At 40.6% G+C, this 21,585-nt stretch overlaps 1 protein-coding gene across 1 annotated transcript in view; it reads left to right on the plus strand.

Moving 5' to 3' along the window:
• NECAB2 (N-terminal EF-hand calcium binding protein 2) overlaps nucleotides 1-21,585 on the plus strand; it is a 298,228-nt gene that overhangs the window by 145,979 nt on the left and 130,664 nt on the right. Inside the window, exons 4-5 of the mRNA XM_054049452.1 lie at nucleotides 7,873-7,898; nucleotides 15,747-15,844. Of these exons, the coding sequence (XP_053905427.1) occupies nucleotides 7,873-7,898; nucleotides 15,747-15,844 (124 nt within the window). The remainder of the gene's footprint in view (nucleotides 1-7,872; nucleotides 7,899-15,746; nucleotides 15,845-21,585) is intronic.

A 21,585-nucleotide genomic window follows, 5' to 3' on the forward strand; every position in this document is an offset into this window, starting at 1 on the left:
TGTCCCAGATCCCCAAGTGGCCCCTTCAAGGACTGAACTCACAACCCTGGGTTTAGCAGGCCAATGCTCAAACCACTGAGCTATCCCTCCCCCCAGCAAAGCACCTGAGATTTTTGTACGTGTTGTCAGCAAAGCACCTGAGCACATACAAAAATCTCATCGCAGTCAATGGAATTTAAACTTGTGCCTAAAGTTAAACATGTGCTTTAGTACTTGACTGAACAGGCTGGACTGCTGAACTGGGGCTCCGGAGAGAATTGTTTGGACACTTGAATGGCAGTCAGTTATCTGTAAGGACCAGTGTCCTGATACAGTATGGGGGTGGATCCAATTCCCAGGGCCACCCAGAGGATTCAGGGGGCCTGGGCCAAAGCAATTTCGGGGGCCCCTTCCATAAAAAAAGTTGCACTACTATAGAATACTATATTCTCGTGGGGGCCCCTGCGGGGCCTGGGGCAAATTGCCCCACTTGCCCCCTCCCCCCCCAGGCGGCCCTGCCAATTCCTGAGTAGATCCAAAACCAGATGGTGAGGAGCCTACGGGAAGACCAAGCTGACAACTAGAGTGAAAAGAAAAGCTGTCAGCCTTCTTTCTCCATTTGCCTTGCATCTATGGAAAAGTTCATCTGGAAAGATTGAGACATATTTTCAAATAGCTTCCCTTTTGCAGGTGGAACGTGTCCTTCTCCCATTTTGCATCCACAATTAAATTGCAGAATTGGAGTCTTGTTTGTCTCTATAAGCACAAACCAGGAAGTTAGTGGTGAAAATTTGCACCCTTAATTTCTGAGTTTAGCTATTGGGGAAATGTGGGAGCAGATTGCATTGATTCTTTTCAAAGTTAGCCCCTAAATATCACCAGCAGAAAAAGTTACACACACAGAGATATGTTCCTCGCTATAACACATCAAGCTAGAACAGAAGTGAACTCCAGTAAAAAGACAGCAAGATGCCAAAGCTATAGACATTTGAATTCCTACTGGTAGCCCAGTGAGGTGCTAGTACACAGAAGAGGTGCTTGTAGAAATAACTATCGTTAAAGAATAAACTTCTTTAATATGTTTTAATACGATGCTGTATAGTTAAATCTTTAACTTCAGTACTTAAATAATTAAGCCAAACCATGTGCACTTAGAACTGACCTAATAATGCCATCTGAGTACAGAATGTGAACTCATCCACAACTTGCAGTGAAGCTGATTTTATTGTCCAGTGTTTAGTTATAATGTACGGCTGATTTACTCCCTGGGGCTCTGATCCTGTTCCCACTGAAGACAATGGCAAAAATCCCATTGATTTCAATGGAAACGGGATCTTCCTGGGTTTTTTGGTATCTAATAAAAATAGATTTGTGTAGTATGAGGAGAGTCCTCAGTCTTATGTTATCGATGGCTATAATCCATTTGGTCTTTACTATTAAAAGGTCAGCTAGTTTATTAAGACTTTAATATCATTTTCAATAAGATCTAACACAATGGATGACCCTGACATGATATAGGACAAAATCAATATAGCCTTTTATAATTTCAAGATAAAAACAAGGACTTCAAAAAGCAGTAACTTTAGATTCAACTTACTGTAACAGGTGCAGAGGTCTGTATTTTGTTTTCCACTCCCCTAAATTAAAATAACAAAACACAATTTTTTATATTAAGTAGAGCTGATTGAAAAATAGGAACCTATTTTTGTGACAACTGAAATGTTAAAGTGTTCAAAATAAACCCACTGTTTTTTCAAAAAAAGTTGTGCCTTCAAAAAAAAACAAAAAAAACCCCCAAAACTTTTATCCCATTTTTATTGTGTTTAAACCAAGTTCCCGGTAAACAAACAAACAAACAAAAAAATCAGTAACCATTTACAAAATGTTTTTGGTTAATTGTTTGCCTTTTTTATTTTTCCCCACAAATTATCTATTCTCAATGCCATCAAATTTTTGTAAAAAATTGCCAGCTTGAAAGGTTATTTTTGATGAAAAAGCTGTTTGAACAATTTCCACCCATTCTAGTCATAAGTTGTTGGCTGAGGGCTAAGTACAATCGGGGCAGCCCGTCCCTATAGGCGAACTAGGCGGTTGCCTAGGCTGCCAACTTAAATGAGACACCAAATTTGAGGGAAAAAATCAAATTAAAAAAAAATAAAATGGAGAAAAAAATGAAAAAGATGAAAAAAATACAAATAAAATAACCAAGATGTCATTATTTCAATTCCCATGCGTGTACGGAGGGCATATGAATTATAATTCATTTCTCTACATTTCTGAGAATTTATTAATATGTCAAATCTTTTATTTACTGCAAAAATAAATAATATTTTAGCAAAAAAAAAGTTCCATTTGGGACATAGGGTCAAGATGACCCACTCCGCAATTTTGATAAGCCAATAACTCAGCTACAATGAAACATCCGCTAGCGGCAAGAGCTGCAATACTAGTGACACCTAACTCGAATATATATCAAGGTCGCATAGCCGGAAATTGTAATAAAAAAGGTCCATAAAAGAAAAGTAACAGAGTTAACCCTTAATAGACTATGAAAGTGATGATGTCACACTCCAAGCAGGTAACCGTGAGGAAGGGGATTACTTTCCAAATGACTGGTGTCAGGTTATAACGTCGAAAAAGGTCATTTTGTTTCCGTGTAAATGCTGTAACTAACTGTTTCCATAGGTAAGTAAGTATGTTACTAATCATTGAACCTTTAAGCAGTGAAAAGATGTGTTGGGATGGCTGCAATGTGGTTTAAATCACCAACCACGTGGCGGATGTGTCAGACATCCTTAATGCTAAAATGCTTGCAGTCGGGAGCACAGTACATAACAATATTCAAATGCCCCATGGCAGAAAGAGGAAAAAGAAAACCCTCAGGAGCTGAGTATCATAAATGAAAGGCTGAGAAGGAAAAGGACCAAGCAAAACAGCAGGGATCCTTCCTGAAATATCTTCTCTTTAATCCAAATAAAGATGGAAGCAGTTCACAGCATCCAGATGAAGGAATTTTACTTGGAGAGGAGGGTAGCTCATATCCACATGGAAGCAGTTTGGAACGTCAAGATGAAGGTATATTACTTTGAGATGAGGCTAGCTCACATCCACAAAAAAGCAGTTTGGAAACTCAAGATGATGGAAACTTACTTCTAGATGAGGGCAGCTCACAGCATCAGACTGATATGGAAGTGGAGAAAATTTATTCACCTTCAGAAACACATGCAGAAATTGAACTAAATGAAGTAGAAGGAAGAACGGATGAGGAAGTTACAAACAAGTTACAGTTATGGGGACCCAGCTTCATAGCCCAGATGTGATGACAATGTGCGGCAAATTCTCGTGGAACATGGACCCGAACAAGTTCATGAATTTCCCTTCCCTAGGGATGGAAATAAAAGAAAATTCTCTGCTCAGCATTACAAGAGGAAACTCATTAATGGGGAAGAAATTCATCGAAACTGGTTACAATATTCAGTGTCGAAGGAGACTGTGTTTTGCTTTTGCTGCAAGTTGTTTAGAAATCAAGCAATTGGTACATCACTTATTGAAAATGATTTGAAGGACTGGAAAAACAGATCATCAATTCTCTCTTCACATGAAAGTACAGAACATTTGGAATCTTTTCAAAATTGGAAAGAACTTGAATTACGGTTGAAAAAAGGAAAAACTATCGATGAAGGAAATTTACATATGATCAAGGAAAAAGAAGAATATTGGCAACAAATATTAGTGCGTCTGATTGCTTTAGTGAGAGTTCTTGGTGGGCAAAATTTAGGATTCTGTGGCCACGATAGAAATGAAAAAATTATACACTCCAGGTAATGGAAACTTTTAAAAATTTGTTGAATACCTAGCTTTGTTTGATCCAGTCATGAAGGATCATCTGCATAAAATAACTGATCATGAAACACCGGTTCATTGCTTAGGAAAAAGTATGCAGAATGAACTGATTCAAATCCTAGCAAATGCCATTAAAAAGAAAATTGTAGAAGTTACCTATTCTGCAAAATACTTTTCAATAATACTGGACTGTACACCGGATGTGAGTCATGTTGAACAAATGACGATGATCATTCGTTTTGTGGATATGGAAAAGTCTGCAGATGAAGATAATGTTAAAGTGCTCATAAAGGAACATTTTTGGGGTTTTGTACCACTGAAGGAGATATCTGGAGCTTTTATGACTGAAACTATTCTACAAGAGCTTGAAACAATGTCATTATCTGTTGAAAACTTACGTAGCCAAGACTATGATAATGGGAGTAATATGAAGGGTAAAGACAATGGTGTGCAAAGGAGGAGGATGGAAATCAATCCTAGGACCTTTTTCGTTCCTTGCAGTGAGCACTCTCTGAATTTGGTTGTCAATAATGCTGCTAGATGCTGTTTGGCGGCAAGCAGTTTCTTTGACCTGGTGCAACGTGTTTATGTGTTTTTTCTCAGGCTCAACATGCCCTTGGGAGATTCTGACTCGCCATGTGAATTCTCTAACTGAAACCACTTAGTCAGACAAGATGGGAGAGTCGCATTGATGCTTTGAAGCCTCTTCGCTATGAACTTGGAAACATTTATGATGCCCTAATATAAATTTCTGATGATACTACCTTTACTGAATCATCTGGCAATACAGCACATTCAGATGCAGAAGCTCTTGCAAATGACCTTTCCAAGTTCAAATTTGTGACGTCACTCATTTTGTGGTATAATATCCTTTTCGAGATTAACCTCACTAGTAAGCAGCTTCAGGAAAAGAACTTGAACATAAATTCTGCTATTCAAAAACTGCAGCAAACTAAAGATATTCTGGAGGAATTCAGAAATGATGAAGAGTTCGAAAGAATACTGGTAGATTCTCTCAAGCTTGCTTAAGAAATAGACTTTCTGACAGAATTTGAACCAGAGCCAGTTCGCATTCAGCAAAAGAAACAGTAGTTTTTGTATGAAGGACGAGACACCCATTCAGAACCCAAAACAAAGGTTCAAAGTGAATTTCTGCTCCATAGTCCTTGATACTGCTATTCACTCGGTTGACGAAAGATTTCAAGCGGCTAGAGTCAGTATTTGGCTTTCTATATGATGTTCACAGCTTGCAAAAGAAAACAGCAAAACAGATAAGAGAATTTTGTATAAAACTGGAGTCGGTATTGACTCACGAAAATTCAAAAGACATTGATACTACAGATTTGTGTAGTGAGCTTCAGCCTTTTCAAGATGACTTAAGAAACATTCCACTCCTGAAGAAGTACTGAAGTTTGTTTTTGAAAATAAACTCACAGTTTTCCAAACATTTTTAGAGTTCTACGCATTCTTTTAACTTTGCCAGTTTCTGTAGCTAGTGGGGAACATAACTTCTCAAAGTTAAAATTGATAAAAACATATCCACAATGGTACAAGAGAGACTTTTTGGACTTGCCACAGTGTCAATAGAGCATGAAGTAGCTGGAAAACTGGATCTAAAAGAACTAGTGACTGAATTTTCAAAACTTAAAGCAAGAAGTCATGTTTTAAGAGCACAGAGTTTTTTATTCGGGGTGTTTTGTAAATACAGGTTAAAGTTCATTGAAGAGTTTTCTTATTTCTTTCTATATTGGATGTGGTGGTAATGGCAGTTAAAGCAGGATAGTGTAATGGATGATTTTGGATTTGTAATAACAAAAATTACAATTAACATTTTAAATGCATTTTTATTTGAAATCGGACTGAAGTATCATCTAGCTGTGGTGTATAAGTCTATTTTGAAAATTTTGTGTCTCTATTTTATCTGATCTCAGAAACAGTGATTGGACAGATGGACAAACTGAATAATTAAGCCTCTCTTTAAAAAAAAAAAAAGCTTAAAAACATTAAAAAGAAAAAAGAGGCAAAACAGTTTACCAAAAACCTCAGCCTAGATCTGCCCTTGGGGTTTGGGGGTCGGGGGCGCTGACTGCATGGTTCGCCTAGGGCACCAGTTGCTGGCAGCTAGTCTAGGGCTGCCCCTGAGTACAATATTCAAGTTTGGTTGTGCTGTTCTTCAGGAAGGTTCTTGGTTAGTTGACTGAGCTCGGGGGCACTCCTTAAGGAAGTTTGTTCTAATGTTAAATAGTCTCCTAAGGGAAGTGGTGGGTGTTCTGGGTGTAGACTATTCAACTCTGTGGAGAAATCTCCATGTACACAGCTAGAAAACAGGGATGGGTGGCGGGAATCAAGATTCCCTTTCTCTTCTTCCCACACCCCCTTCCAAGCTTTTACAACTTCAGTCCCCCTCTTTCCCCCCAAATCATTACCAAAGTGGGAAACATATTTGGGACCTTTCCCGTTCTCTCCGTGCTCCTGTAAAGAGTAGCTGTCACAGCTGCACTAAACACCTGGAGAAAAGAACTACAGTGAATGGTAAGGTCAGGAAAGCTTCAAAGCAGGGAGAAGGGAGGGCCACAGCAGCTGGTATGAGATTAAAAAGGTGTTGGAGAAAGAGACGGGAAAACATCAGTGATCCAAAGGAGAGTTTGAGAAGAGAAACCTACAAGCAGCCAGGAGAGCAGAACCCCCTTTTGTCTCCCAGAATCCGTGAAGGAAAAACAGAATTTTGAGAGAATGGGAGCGACATGTGGGAAGTGCCAGAGGCATGGCAGAGATGGATGCCTCTCTTGGTTCCATTGTGCAGTTGATGTTGAAACTATAATGCCATATCTGCCAATGGCTGCTTCTAACTGAAGCCTTCCCAGGGCACAAGGTACTACCTGCACTTCCAGAGAGTTAGTAGGTGGTGGCAGTAAGACTGAGAAGAGACCTCCAGTAATGAAATAAGTGTTTAAAAACCTCTTTCTCCATATTCCACTTACATCGACAGGTCGGGCAGCTCAAGAATGAATTCAGTTAAGCAAATAGCTTTCCTGGATATAAATGGATTGATAAAGAAGAATTCTATTAAGAAAATGTTTCAAATTCCTTTCAAGTCTCAAATGGGGATTGCAATAGTAGAGGGATTTGAATGACAAATAGATTTGTTGCAAACTTTAATTCCTGATCTTGTGCTCTACATGTGTGCACACACTGTTTACATACATGTAGTATGTGCATGCCTAGGGGGCTGCATCGTGTGCAGTAAGCTCAAGGATTGTAGTTATACCTGGCTTCTACATGGGGGTCAAGGGGTAGGAGGCTCTTTGCTTCCTCAGGCATTCAGGACATGGATAGTCTGGACCATCGTTCTTATGAAAAGAACGTTTTACAAAATGTAAGACTAGAAATGTCCATTGGTTTTTATTTTTATTTTTTAAAATCCATTAAGAGCCGTTGTTGCTAAACAAGTAGGGACATAGGAGTTGCCAGACCAGACAGGAGGAATGATCCAGTCGTCTAGGATCCCATCTGAGAAGGTGCAAGAATTCCTGTAATGGGTGCTTGAGGAGTAACGTGACCAGAATGGGAAGCTGCTTATATAGTCACATTCTGGCAAATCTCACAAAAGTTCAAATTGAGAAGAAAGTCCCAGAGATGGTAATGGGTGCCTTATAAATGCTTATAATAATTATTAATAATGTCACAGCTCCTTCCAGACTTGGCAGCTGAGGAACCTCTCACCACTGAGCCTGAATTGTGTGTATCCAGATTGTATTATGTCTGGCACCGGCACTGCTCTGCTGTAAGAACTTATTAAAGGCTTGAAACCATGAAAGACTGTTAATAGCTAGCTGGAGGGTGGTTTATCAGAAGCGTGGGTATTAAACAGAGATGGGATTGAGCTTTAAAGTTGAGATCTGGATCAGAACTTTCCCAAAGTTTGTGAGCATTTTTTCCATCTCTAATGATAAAAACCTAGGAAAATTCTACATAGGTCCTTTATATTTCCTTTATATTAAACACTCGTTTTTCTGCTTTCTCCCTTTACTTGCCTCTTCCATCTGACAGCAATGTGGATACAAAGGAGCTGTGTGGTAAGTACCCTTTCGCTATCTCAGTAAAAGCAAATGTTAATGTAGATTTTTCTTAACTTTATTTTTAACAAGGCTCACACAGACTTCACTCCAATACAGAAGAGGGCCAACCTTTTAAAAAACAGGGGACTAAAGATAGGTTCATGAATAAATAATGGAATTCAAATACGCTCAGGACCAGCACTTTCTGTTGACTTCAGTAGGAAAAATTGGGTGGTTGGCAATCTCTGGAAATCAGGGTGATTAGGGGAATTAACTTTAGGTTTTTAAAATCTTGGTGTAAGTGAATTAAAGAGTGGGGCATGAGGTGGGGTGGAATATAGTTAATCATGCCCCCTTTTTAATCACTCTCTACCTTTCATACAGCAATATTCACTTCAATCTTGGATCCCTTCCAGTGAAAGTAAGTACTCTCCATAGCCCTTGTGCTTTAGCATAGTTTGTGGTTTACGTCACTATGCAGTTTCCCATTTCCGCAGATGCTCTTGATAAACTGGTTCCTCAGGTATCAATGGAGCCTCAAATAATGGAGGGGCTGGGGCCATTCCAAACTCACTAGTCAACTGGACGGACCTTGTCCTCTAAAGGGAGACGTTAGGTAGCCGAATACATTGGTTTAGGGCTGAATCTGGGCTCTGCAGAGGGATTGGTTGCTGCCACCCTTCTCTGATCATAGCATAATAAAATGTCCCCCAACTCTCCTCACTAGAGCCTCATGTTAGTTGATCAGGATTCCACAATCTCTATCAGCCTATGCAGTGGAGATGTCATTTATATGCTGGAATCAGGGGTTGTGTATAATGCCCTGCCGTTCCTGAGCGGTGCATTCTTAGAACATATTGTACTGGCTTTCTTGTTCAGCAATGACGCTGGGAAAGTTTTACAATATAGTTAATGAGCACAGAACTGTACCCAAAAATAAGCAGATAACATTCAGTAATATGTGGTTAATTTCAGGCACCATCTCATCTGCAGGCTTCAATAAAACAGCATTACTTTATAGTACCAATTACATATTTGTCTTTAGGCAAAGCTTAATGTTTTACAGCGGGTAGCCTACAGTACATATAATCACCAGAGCGGCCCCCACTGTTCATCGAAATTAGAGGTAGAAAATATCTATACGGACATTTTATCCAACTCCCCAGCTAGAATAGAGTAGGATTATTTCCTACAGTGAATTCTCAAGTGCTTTGTCTAGATTTTAAATGACTCATGCAGTGGGGCTTTTGCTACTTCCCATGGGGAGATTATTCCACAGTCTAATAGACCCCTCACTGTTAGGAATTTTTTTCTGCTGTTCAGCCTGGAGATGGAAGAAGAAGATTGCTTTTTTGTTTTACAATACCTTGTCAGCTGCATTCCCTGTACCTCCTTCAAGATGGCACAAAGGAACAATTACATTAAAAAAGTATCCATATAAAACAACCTTCACAATGCATCAGTGGCTTTACCATTATAGCGTTCACAGATCCCTCCAAAGCAGGAGTGGCTCTAGCTTTTTTGCCGCCCCAAGCACAGCATGCAGGCTGCCTTCAGCGGCATGCCTGCAGGAGGTCCACCGGTCCTGCGGATTCGGTGTTCCCGCCACCAAATCCGCGGGACCAGCGGACTTCCCGCAGGCAAGCCGCCGAAGGCTGCCTGACTGCTGCCCTCGCAGCGACTGGCAGGCAGGGCTGGCTCCGGGCACTAGCTTGCCAAGCAGGTTCTTGGGGCGGCCACTCCGGAGAGGGGCGGCACGTCCAGCTATTCGGCAGCAATTCGGCAGACGGTCCCTCACTCCCGCTCGGAGCGAAGGACCTCGCGTCGAATTGCCGCCGCAGATCACGATCGCGGCTTTTTTTTTTTTTTTTGTGCTGCTTGGGGTGGCAAAAACCCTGGAGCCGGTCCTGCTGGCAGGGCACCCCCCGCAGCTTGCTACCCCAGGCACGCGCTTGGAGTGCTGGTGCCTGGAGCCACCGCTGCTCCAAAGACAGCAATTATGTAGTTAAAAATCCAGCATCTAGACTCTAATCAGACTCCGGCAATCAGTGCGGTGCTTTCCGGTGGGTTTGAGCTGATCTTATGGAAGTTAGTTTTTATTCTGAACATTATTAAAGACTTGTCTGTCCTTATTAGAGTGCCAGGCCTTGTCGACAGAAGAAATTGCAATGGGGGGGTGGGTGCTAATTTCAGTTGAAGAATGGCTTATTTGGGTTTCCTAATTCATTTGTACTACATTTAAATAAGACACTCTTCAACTGAACTCAGTATCTGCAAAGCCTTTTGCAACAGTTTAAAACTAAATCGGTTTAAAAATCACACCTTAAATTAGAATGGTGCAACTTTTTTGTGTCAACAATCCCATGCTTGTAATAAGACTAGGATACCTTTGGAGAAAACCGTGAGCTGCTTGTCAGGCATGGTTTGTTATTTAGCAAAGTGGGGTAGGCTGAGACGAACCCATGATTCTGGCATGGAGTTCAATGGGGGAGTCATACTAAAGCCAATAAATCAGATTTTATTTCCTAACTTACTTTGAGCCAATTCCTAGTTGCACTGAAGTTAGTTGGTCCCATTCATTGAAACTGACATATGAGAAATCAAGTCTATAATAAAATCTCTTGTATTTGCCAGTTACATGTTTTTCCACTCCACCTTCCTTGTTTAATTGGTCTTCCTTGTTTCCCACCCCATTCAACTAGTAACTGCAGATCACATTATAAACTTAGGTTGAAAATAGAGGTAAAGCAGCATTGTTTGATGAGACCTTCCTTTCTCTGACAATCCTATAAAACAGAAAATTATACAGCTGTCGTCCAGGGTGAGATCACATTACCTGGGAATGAAGAGTATATGTGGGATTGATTAACGATCCCTCTAATTAAGCTACTTGGAAAAAAGAGTTGTAGGTGTCTGTTTATTTGGGGGTAGTTACATAGGTTCTGAGGAAGATGGTTTTGCAGCATTTTGCTGTGCAAACTGATGAGCAGATTTTATGAATAGAAATAAAATCTCATTTGTCTGCCGCAGGGGGCTGTTTGGGGCTATTTTGCAAAGTCCTACATTAATACACAAAATGTTCTTACCTGTTCAGATACAGGTGGATCATGATGTTGCAACTAGATTGTGTTTTGTGGATGGCCATACTTGGTCTAACTCACTGGAAACAATTATTTTGTTTTAAATTATTCTGTTTTTAAAGGAGTAGGAGGATGGGGAAAGAACGACCGTATGAAATGTACAATAGGATTTCCTCTTGTGAATAACTCCATTGCAAGGGCACCAATTGGGGGGGGGGGGGGGAAGGACTAGGGGAGGTGGGAGCCTCCCCCCCGGCCTCAGTTTCATACCAGAGGTGTGCAAGCTCCCAGGTGGAGCTCTTAACTACAGCACAGAATTACTGTGACACAGGCAGATAATAGGAGGGACTGAGATGCACTGGTTCCTGAAGCCCCACAATGCAGGGAAATGATTAAGTGAGATATACGCAGATAATCCTGGCAAGTGACCCCCACCCACATGCTGCCGAGGAAGGCAAACCCCCCCGGTCTCACTGCCAATCAGACTTGGGAGGAAACTCTCTTTCCCAACCTAGTGTCAATCAGTTAGACCTTGAGCATGTGAGCAAGCATCTGAGAGAGAGAATGCTCAGAGCCATGTAGGAGCCCTGGCCTGTCCCCACAATGTCCTATCTCCAGGCATGGCCATCTCCTGGTGCCTCAGAGGAAGGAGATAAAAGAAACCAACCCTGCCAGGATACATTTGGAGGGAGAAAAAAGGCCCATCCTGACCTCTGCCAATAGCTGACTGAAGCACTGAGGCATGAGCTCTAGGAACATAGGACATAAATCTGAAGTGAGTCCCAGGGCTGTTGAGCCCAGGTCCCTCCTCCCCCATCTGAATAATGTCCCTGGACAGCTGTGAAATAAGAGAGAACATTTTTTCCTTGACCCCTGAGGTGACCAACTTAATTCTGGAGGAGGAGAAACGATGAATCAGCAGAACATCCTGGATGTGTCATTGCTCCTACTTACTTCAGTGGGAGGAATAAGTAGAATAATGCAAATAAACTGAATACCTAAAATTACCAGTAAAATCTACTGAAAAATGAAAGTAGGAGAATAGTAAGAAAATAATAAAGTATAATAACCTCATGTTGACAATGTACAAATCATGGCCCCAGTCCTGCAAAATGTTCGCAGGATTGGGGCCTATAAAGGCACATTGGGAACATCTTATAATTAAGGTTTCAAGTCTGTCACAGGGGTCACGGATTCCGTGACTTTCTGGGACTTCCGGAGCGGCTGGCGCGGCTGACCCCAGGGCCACCCGGGCTGCCTCCCCTTCCCCAGCAGCATCAGCGGCAGTGGGGCCCTGAGTCACCCCCCGCCTGGAGCAGCAGCAGCGAGGCCCCAGGCTACCCCCCCGCCCAGAGCAGCAGCATCTGCGGGAGCACCCTCCCTCCTTCAGCACCTAAGATTTAGTTAAGGGTATTTTTAGTAAAAGTCATGGATGGGTCACTGGCCGTGACTTTTTGTTTATTGCCCGTGACCTGTCCATGACTTTTACTAAAAATACCCGTGACTAAATTGTAGCCTTACTTATAATGGATCCCATGACTGGTGCTTACCATTTTTGTTCCTGTGGCTTTCAACACAACTTCTGTAATTCCCACTAAAGACCAAGCAATGTGTTATAAATGTTTTTCAAATTATAAAATAATCCAGCAATCTTGATTTAAAAAAAAAAAGTTATTGAATCACAAACCCTTAATATATTTGGCACGTGCTACCAGTGATTTATACTTTCCAAAATAATGAAATCTATTATTGTACCTTTGGAGATCAAATTTAAGATCAAAATATTGGAGGAGAGAGAAGTATTCCAGGATTTTAACTGCTTCTTAGAAGACAGCTTCTGACATCAGAACAGCTCCAGCATGTAATGCATACTGGAATCTTACAGTCACAATTAACAAACTCATCTGCAGCATGGCACTTTATGTGAAACCTAATAACATCACATTTGATGCATATCAATTCTACAGTGTGTGTGTGTGTGTGTATATATATATATATATAAGTCTTGGTAAGATCACACTAGTCCAGTGTGTTTAAATCTGTCCTTAAAACTGGAAAGAGGCATGCAGATCAGCAAAATAAGAATTCTTTAGGTTCTGCTCTAACATATACCCACAATTCCTGCAGGGCAAGTGACAGTGCTGTGGTGTGGCCCTTTGGGGGAAGTCCTCCCATTTTATGTGCCTGTCCGTATTTTGTTGTGGCTACCCTTCCATTGAGAGTTACCTCCATGGATCTTGACTTGCATGGTGAATTCATAAGCAGAAACATTTAGAATAGAGGTAATTTAAATTGCTCACAAGTTAATCACACATAAAACCTAAGGCTACGAATTCATACCTGCTGGCAAAATTTGGTCCTGCGTAACTCCAAGCCTGGATACAAACCGTTCTATTTCTTTGGGCTCTCAAAAACATTCTCTTGCAATTATGAGTTCAAACCAAGCACAGTATACACATTGTTTAGAGCTATCCCCTGCCACCAGTAGATTTTTTGTTGTTGTCTGTGGAACTTAAGGACCACGTGAGAGCTTTCACTTGACCACCTACGAAATGGATTTTCTTTATCTTTTCTTTTGATATCTACTCCTTAGAGTGATTTATTTTTCTAGCTCATGTGAAAATACAATCTGCTGCTGCTGCTGAAAATGAGCTGTTTGGCTTATCTCTGGTTGAGCATGGAGGTGCTGTAGATCACAGAGTCACTTTGCTATCATTCCAATCACTGCCACGCAAGCCACTTGGAGATGTTCTAGGGCTGCAGACAGATATGTGCAGTTTTAATTAAGCCAGAAGAAGCTAAATAATGGAATTGTCTCCTGGGATTTATTTATAGCCAACTTCTGCAGAAATGTCACTTCAATATTAATTTTCATTTTTTGATGCTGAGGAATGATACTAGCACCGGGTTTTGCTTTTAATTCTAGTTCATGCCAGTTACATGGAAACTAGTCAGCTTTGTGCCTAGAGTCAAACTTACGCCATGCAATCAAGGAGTTTGTTCTTCTGGGGGAAAAAAGTGTTAACAGGTGTCACGCTGTCTGGAGTGGCTCACCATTGTGAATGACTATCTCAGGGCAGACTATCAGAAAACAAGGGCAGACACCCCAAACTGTGGTGGTATGTTCTATAATTAGATTTCACTAAACCAGTAACAGATGTGAACTCCTGGATCACTATACCAGTCTCACCATGAAGTCACAGACAGTCTCCTTAGCCTCTCCAATGTATGTTGCCACCCAGACAAACTGAACTTCGTGATACAAGGTTACTTAAACCTAAAATCATACCACATTATCCTGCTGATAATAGCCCACCTTAATTGATTACTCTCGTTATAGTTAGTACCGCAACACCCATTTTTTCATGTTCTCTGTGTATATATATCTTCCTACTGTATTTTGCACTTTGATCTAAGGTTATTTAATTACCAGGCATGCATAATGTAATGTAATAGTAAACAGCAGGCTATAGAGAGGAGAAAACAATACAATTAACATCTCCTTAGATCTCTTTTAACACACAAGTGAGTTGGCCTGAACATATACTAATACATTTAACTCATTTGATATTCTCACACAAGTGAATTGGCCTATGGCTCTGGCCTGAGCTGGTCTGTCAGTGTCACAACAGGGAAGTTCAAAAATAAGTTAGAGGTGAATGTTTTCAGGTACTGTGTTGTTGTGCTTTTGTAACTCAAGCATTTCCTGTAGTGCCACGAGGCTGCCATTTATGAGATAAAAGCCATAATGTGGACAACTGCCATTGGGGTTCTCTGGGAGCACGTAGGGGGCTCAGCACTTTTAAAGAATTGACACTGCATATGAGTACCTTTCTTGTTATGGAAATTTCTCAAGGGTGATAATGTTGAGATCTATGGGCTGAAACTGTCCACGACCTTACACCTTGTGTAGTCATTTACATCTTACAGGGTGGGTGACAAATAGTGCTACCAGGTATCAATCATACTTTGCACATTGTAAAGCAATGGGGGATTGGACCTTTGTACCCTAACGAGGCAAACCTCAGACTCCCCCAGCATAGAGCAGTGTGTGCCTTTGACACAAAAACAGACCCTTAGTTTGTAGGCCCATAGCCCCGTTGGCACCCGCTCGCTTCCTTGCATGGCATAAGATGCTGAAACAACTGAAGATGCTGAAATGTTGTCAGAAATCTGCACAAGTAGTGATTCCATTCACAGATTCTGTTCCAGTTAGAATGCAACGGGTGACATAGGGTCAGAACCGCAGCTGTTATGAATTGGTGTAGAGCCAATGAGCTCAATGGAGTCATGCCAGTTTACACCAGCTGAGGATCTGGCCCATTTTCTGACCACCTTTGAACCTTTTTTGTGCTGAGGAAGCTAGGAGTCTCATGGTGGAGGTGAGGAGTGTAGTGGACAGACTGGATTTCTATGAGACTTCCAGTACACCCCGGTGTTGGCAGTAATTCAGAAAAATTGGCATTTTGGTAAAATGTGGAAATGGACATGAAAGAACTTTAAAACTACCACCAAGTTAATAGCTATTTTCAATGGTAATTTCTTTGGCTTGTGCCTCTCTTCACAATGGGCCTGGACTTTACAGGATGTTCCACCACCCACCCCTTTATTGTGAATTTAGCTCAGGGTTCTCAAAGCAAAGCATAGTAGAAATATATATTTTAAAATGTAATTAAAATCTTCATAACCTTGTCTCTTCACCAAAAAGGCTCTTGTAACATTGAACAGAACTGGAGTATTAAGTTAACCTAGAGTCTTCCCTTTATGTTCTCTATTGGTTCTCCAGATTATTTTGCTGATCATATGGGAGACTATGAAGATGTTTTGGCTTCCCTGGAGACCCTTAACCTCTCCATTCTGAAAGCAATGGACTACACCAAGCGGGTGAGATGTTGTTATTATTGTAGCTTATGTTATGCAAGTGAGTGTGGCTAGATACGTTTTCTCCAAGCTCGTGGGTCTAAAGTAGGCATGGTTAATACTTTTCCTGTAGTCATTTTCACTAAGGGTAAATAGGATAGTAGCAGAAACATTATCAAAGTAACAACACCAGGGACGTTGTCATCAGAGTGAACAGTGTGTTTTTGAGATGGCCTTGTAAGAAACAAGTGCTATTGTGTTACTGCTACCGTAGATAAGGAGTTCAAGAGGCAAATCTTAAATGCCCATGGGATAAAATTGTAAGACTGATGATGCATGGAAATTATGAAACTGTTGCCTAAAAATAATCCATCAGTATAAATACCTTCACCGGGTTATCTGCTCTGTTTTAGAAAGATCTGTCTTATACATTAGCTAATGATAGTCTTTATATAAAGTGTCTGCCTCCTACCAATATCTAGAAGACATTTGGCATCACACGAATATAGACAACAAATGAGTTTATAAAAATCATTCATTTTTATTCTAAAAAGCCCTTAGTGGCCAAAGCATCAGCAGTTTAGATATCAGCGTTTTAAAATGGAAAATAAATGATCAGCTTGTGTCATCAAATGGCTATATGTGTATAGGCTTATGTATTGCCAATGCTGCAAGCTATATTGTAAAAGCTGATGACTGCAGTTGTTTCTAAACCCTGGTTTAGAAACAGTCTTGAATTCTGCAGCATGTGAAAAATTATCTGTTAGCATCTCAAAGGCAAAAATCTTTACAGTGTCGCAGACAAAGATCCATTAAACTTCTCCCGGTGGATTTCTTCCTTTTGCTCCATTCAAGCATATCGTTTTATCATCACCATCCTAAACTCTAGCTCAGAAGACTGCCTGAATAATGAAAAGATTAAATTTGATACATCAACTGCAATGCATGCTTGATGTCAATGGAGCAACTAATTGGAGAGGCCTCAGTTAGCAAGATGGTTGTCTCTCGCCATCTGATTTAAAGTAATGGGAGCATTGTAATAACATGTTCAGAGAGGACATTTCCTGTTAATATCTTGTAAACCTTGAAAGCCCTAGGACGGTTTATAAATCAAGTGAAAATTACACATGAAGTAAATGATGGCATAAATATTTTGTTGTATAGAGTTGTATCTTCTCAGCAATCTTTCTGGAAATATTTGAATGGTCTCAACTGGACTATGAGTTACTTTGTTTTTCCAGCAGAACATAAAATGCTGCAGTTGCACCCAAGGAGCAGGTAATTAGATGTCTCTAGTGGGATTTTCAAAAGGGCTAGCATTGGCCTAGCTCTCAGTTCATCAAAGTCAAAGTCCCATTGGCTTCATTGGGAGCAGAGTTACACCAACTCTGAATGCTTTGAAAACCTCACCTGAAATTCCATTCTTTGATCTTTCAGTTAATAACTACTGCAAAATTAGAAGCCAGAATTGCTTTCAAAAGTGTGGTCGTTTATGTCCTCTGACTAATGCAATAGAAACCAGAGGGCTTTGTGTCAAAAGACTGATGAGAATGGCTTGGGAAATAAGTACCATTTGTGCATGAAATTGCCAAGATGGAATTAAGCATAAAAGCCGATGTCCACATAAATACACATTTTTGTATATGCAAGTGGGGCTCCACTTTGCATAAATGTGTCTCACAATATACTTTGACAGAGCAGTTCATAAATAACAGATTATTAAAAAGTGTAACTAATCTTAAAGAATGCTAAATTTTATTTATAAATATCTGGAAAACCTGATCTATATAGTATAAGTCTCACATACACAAGTGAGTCATTTATCTAGCATTTTACTGTGCAATAGAGAATTATCTAGATATGTGGTTTTCCCTTTAAATCATTTCTCTTGTCTTCCGTCTAATAAACCAGAAATGATGACTCTTTGTAAAATGTATTAATCCTTCTACGTTACAAACTTCCCCATTTGAATTGTAGACTTACTATGTACATTCCAGGGAGAGAAATAGTCTGCCTTTTCTCCAATGACAAGTTATTCAGTATGCTGAAAGTCAAGCAAAATAAAGATGTTTTGCTTTTTTTTAATAAAGTATCCTAACCTATTCACAGACTGAATTCCAATCCTCCTCCGAATAATCCAAATTGAAATCTTCCTTGCATATATCTCTAGAGTTAGAGGAAACCTTGAATCATTTAATGTTATAGATTTGGTAAAGATAGGACATTTTAGGAATTGGAATAGGGTCAGGGAGCATCAGTGTGTTACTCAGTATTGTCTCTTTCTCTGCTCTGGCTATTAAATAAAAGTCATTGTTTTCTTGATTTATTTAATTCTCAATATTTTAAGTATTTGGGATTGGTGTGGCATGGAAGGTAAAGACATTTATTTGATATGTTTATGTTAAAATGAAACATAACCTTGCAGCCAGACATGTTGCTAGTATTTACAAGATTTTTTGTATTAATATTGGTAGCTCATAGAGCAAGGTGAATAATGGGGGGAAAAATCAGCAAAGTTTTAATAAATTTTTTTAATTGATTTGCTTCGACTCTGTGCATGCATCTCTTTTATATTTTCTCCTGGCAAATGTTCAAGCAAACAAGTTTACCAGCAGAAATGTGTGCTGAAATGCAAGTTCTAGATGAATGTTAAAGTTCGCATGGAAAGCGATTTCAAATGAATTCGTTTTATCTATATACCCCTGGCTCTCGTTCAGTGCTTAATTTGTAATGAAAGAGGTGCCGGTGCTCAGTCAAATAGGTGCTGGGGCTCAAGCAATATTTTTACGTTCATAAGTGACGCGGCAAGCCCAGAGGTGCCGGGGCTATAGCATGCCAAGTTTAGAGGTTCCAGGGCTCAGCCCTGGAAAGCCCTGGCACAAATTAAGCACTGCTCTCGTTACATAGTATCCGAATGCATATGTGTAGATTTATCCTCCCAACACCTTGTGTTGTAAGGAAACATTTTACAGGTGAGAAACAGAGGCACGTAGAGATTAATTGATCTGCTCGGGATCATACTAGGAAATGAGTGTCCTGAGTCGCAGGCCAGCACACTAAGCAGAAGACCATCCTTTCTCCTGTTTGCAAATATTCGCACCAGAAACTTGAGTCCTAAGAATTTTGTTCATTTGATCAGATCCCATGATCTGTTTCTCTTCCCAGTGTGTCCAGTCAAAGCAATTCATAATTTGGGCCTCAGTTATTGGAATGGTTTATGAGCAAACAATATACCAAGGAAGAGCTCTCCACAGAAATGTTTTGGTGAATAATGAATGAAATTAAGAATAACATGAGCTCCTTGCAGAAAAATTGTGAACTGAGAGAAAAGCAAAACTCATCAATGAATTATTCATAAAATATTCTCTCAGCCCTAGGAAAGAGGTGAAAGAACCTAGAGAATAAGTTGTTTTCTAGGTAGATTTAAAAAACAGCCACACTATCCTGTGGTTTCTAAACATATTAGTCTGACAAACTGGTTCAGATTGAAAATAAAATCCTTTAGACGCTTTCCCAGAACTCCAATCAATTAACATTTTTGAGACTTTTTAAAAAACGTGTTTATGATTGTTTGTTTGTTTTAGTAGGTGCTTTTCCTAGTTTCATCTGGGGTCAGCATCAGAATTGCCAAAGCACTGGGGGTCAAATTCACCCTGTACAGAGGGCTAGTGCAAGGCCCTGACTCACATAAGCCTCAAAATGGGGCATATGGGGGACTTAAGTGGTGCACAGAGATTCCATTTACCCTCTGCGCAGATCGGGACTGGATAATAGTTCCAGCAACACAAACAATGAAATAATGAAAGATGGGACTGAGGGACTGGCTTGTGAAACTGGAGCCAGATTTCTAGACTAAGAAGGTTCAGGGAAAAATTTGAATAAACCCCTAAACTTCCAGATCCTTATACAAACCAGACCTTATGAGCTCTCTTGGAGAATCACTGATCATGAATATTTGTCCCAAGTTCACAGAATAGGAAGGGCACGGCTGCTTTTCTATAACTATGTTTATAACTGAGCTGGTTCATTTTGTGGCTGCCTGTAAAGATAGTGCGCTGTGGTTCTTATAACTGTATTGGAGCGTGGCTGGGTTTTTCGAGCCTGTCTGCGTGTGGATCCCACTTGTGGTGGTGTTCATGCACGTGAGATGGAAATCTTTTGACCAGCAGTGTCCCTACCTCTCACCTCCCTCTGGCATTCCTTATCTCGGAATTTGAGTAGGGCCTGAGTAGGAAGGTGATACTGGGTATTTGTGAGGAGCATGTGTATGTGTTCTTTGAGGGGAAATCTCCCTTTGGTAGCCAGGAATTCAAGCTAGAGCCCAGATGAAACTTGCCCTCACAGAGCACCTGGACACACTCCTCACAAATACCCAGTATTTCCCTGGCAGACATCGCCCTGGTACTCAGCACCTGCCTAGACCTAACCATGCGCACCATCAATGGGACCCATACGACAACCCATCCCAAAGAAGCACCATTGTTGTAAGGTAAGTAACTGTTCTTGTTCATGCTGCCTGTATGTATGATTTGTTGTGGTCTTTTCAGCAGTCTGAGACTTCGATTAGAGAGAAATGTTACAATGAAAGTGAGGCCACTCCAGGAAGAGGTCCCTCTGGCTGCCTCCCTATCTGTCTGCGTGTACTGCGATATGCTCTCTAAAGCAAATTGAGTTGGTGAAAATGCTGGGAGATGAATTTTTATGCCTTCAGTGACTTGTTATGACCAGTTTAATTGCAGGGAAGCTCAATTACATTGTAATGCTCTGACGGAGGATTTCACTGCTAACAAGGTTTTTGAATTGAGCCAGTGTCTGTCTACAAACTTGTTACCCATTGATTTGCTCCTGCATAGTTGGTGCGAGTCCTGTCATAAAGTTAATAGAATTGCATAACAGGAGAGATGGAAAGGATTGATTGGCTCATCTAGCACATGCCCTGCTAGTACAAGTGTATTTTTTCCAGCATATTTCCAGTGCCTGGTCCAGTCTACTTTTAAATATTCCATGAAATGGAGCTTCCAGGGCTTCTGGTGAGAGACTCTTCTAGCAAATAGCAGTCACTGTCTTTTTTTTTTTTTTTTTTTATTAAATGGAGATATCCCATCTCCTAGAACTGGAAGGGACCTTGAAAGGTCATCAAGTCCAGCCCCCTGCCTTCACTAGCAGGACCAAGTACTGATTTTTGCCCCCGATCCCTAAGTGGCCCCCTCAAGGATTGAACTCTCAACCCTGGGTTTAGCAGGCCAATGCTCAAACCACTGAGCTATCCCTCCCCCCAAGTATCTGTCAACAGATACTTAATTTCTCCCCATTACCATTATAGTATATCCTCTTGTTTCACCCTTTATCATTCTTCCTGAGTCTTCGCTGTTTCACATAGTTGCTATATTTATTTCTAGTATTGGAGTTATCAAATGTTATACGAACACATATATTATTGTATGAATGTCTGGCGCCATAATTAGAAAGCTTCCCCTCCCATGAGTATAAAAATCCCCAAGATTAACCTCTGTCAGCAATAACAGAGGGCTTGAGTTTGCTGTCTTTTTGCACAACTGCATCCTGCTTGCAAATGAGTGCAGGACTGGACAGTGTGTTCTAGTGCATGGCCTGTCCTGTCAGGAAATTGGTTCTTTGATGGAACAAGAAGTCAAGTCAGACTAGTTTGAAAATGATGGTCACTTACCCTAATTATGCCTTTCCATTTGGTAGTTTTTTTAATGTTAATTTCTGAGCTGGAAAACCATTCTGAGTAATGAGATCCT

This window comes from Malaclemys terrapin, chromosome 14 (assembly GCF_027887155.1).
Source record: "Malaclemys terrapin pileata isolate rMalTer1 chromosome 14, rMalTer1.hap1, whole genome shotgun sequence".
NCBI classification, from domain to species: Eukaryota; Metazoa; Chordata; order Testudines; family Emydidae; genus Malaclemys; species Malaclemys terrapin.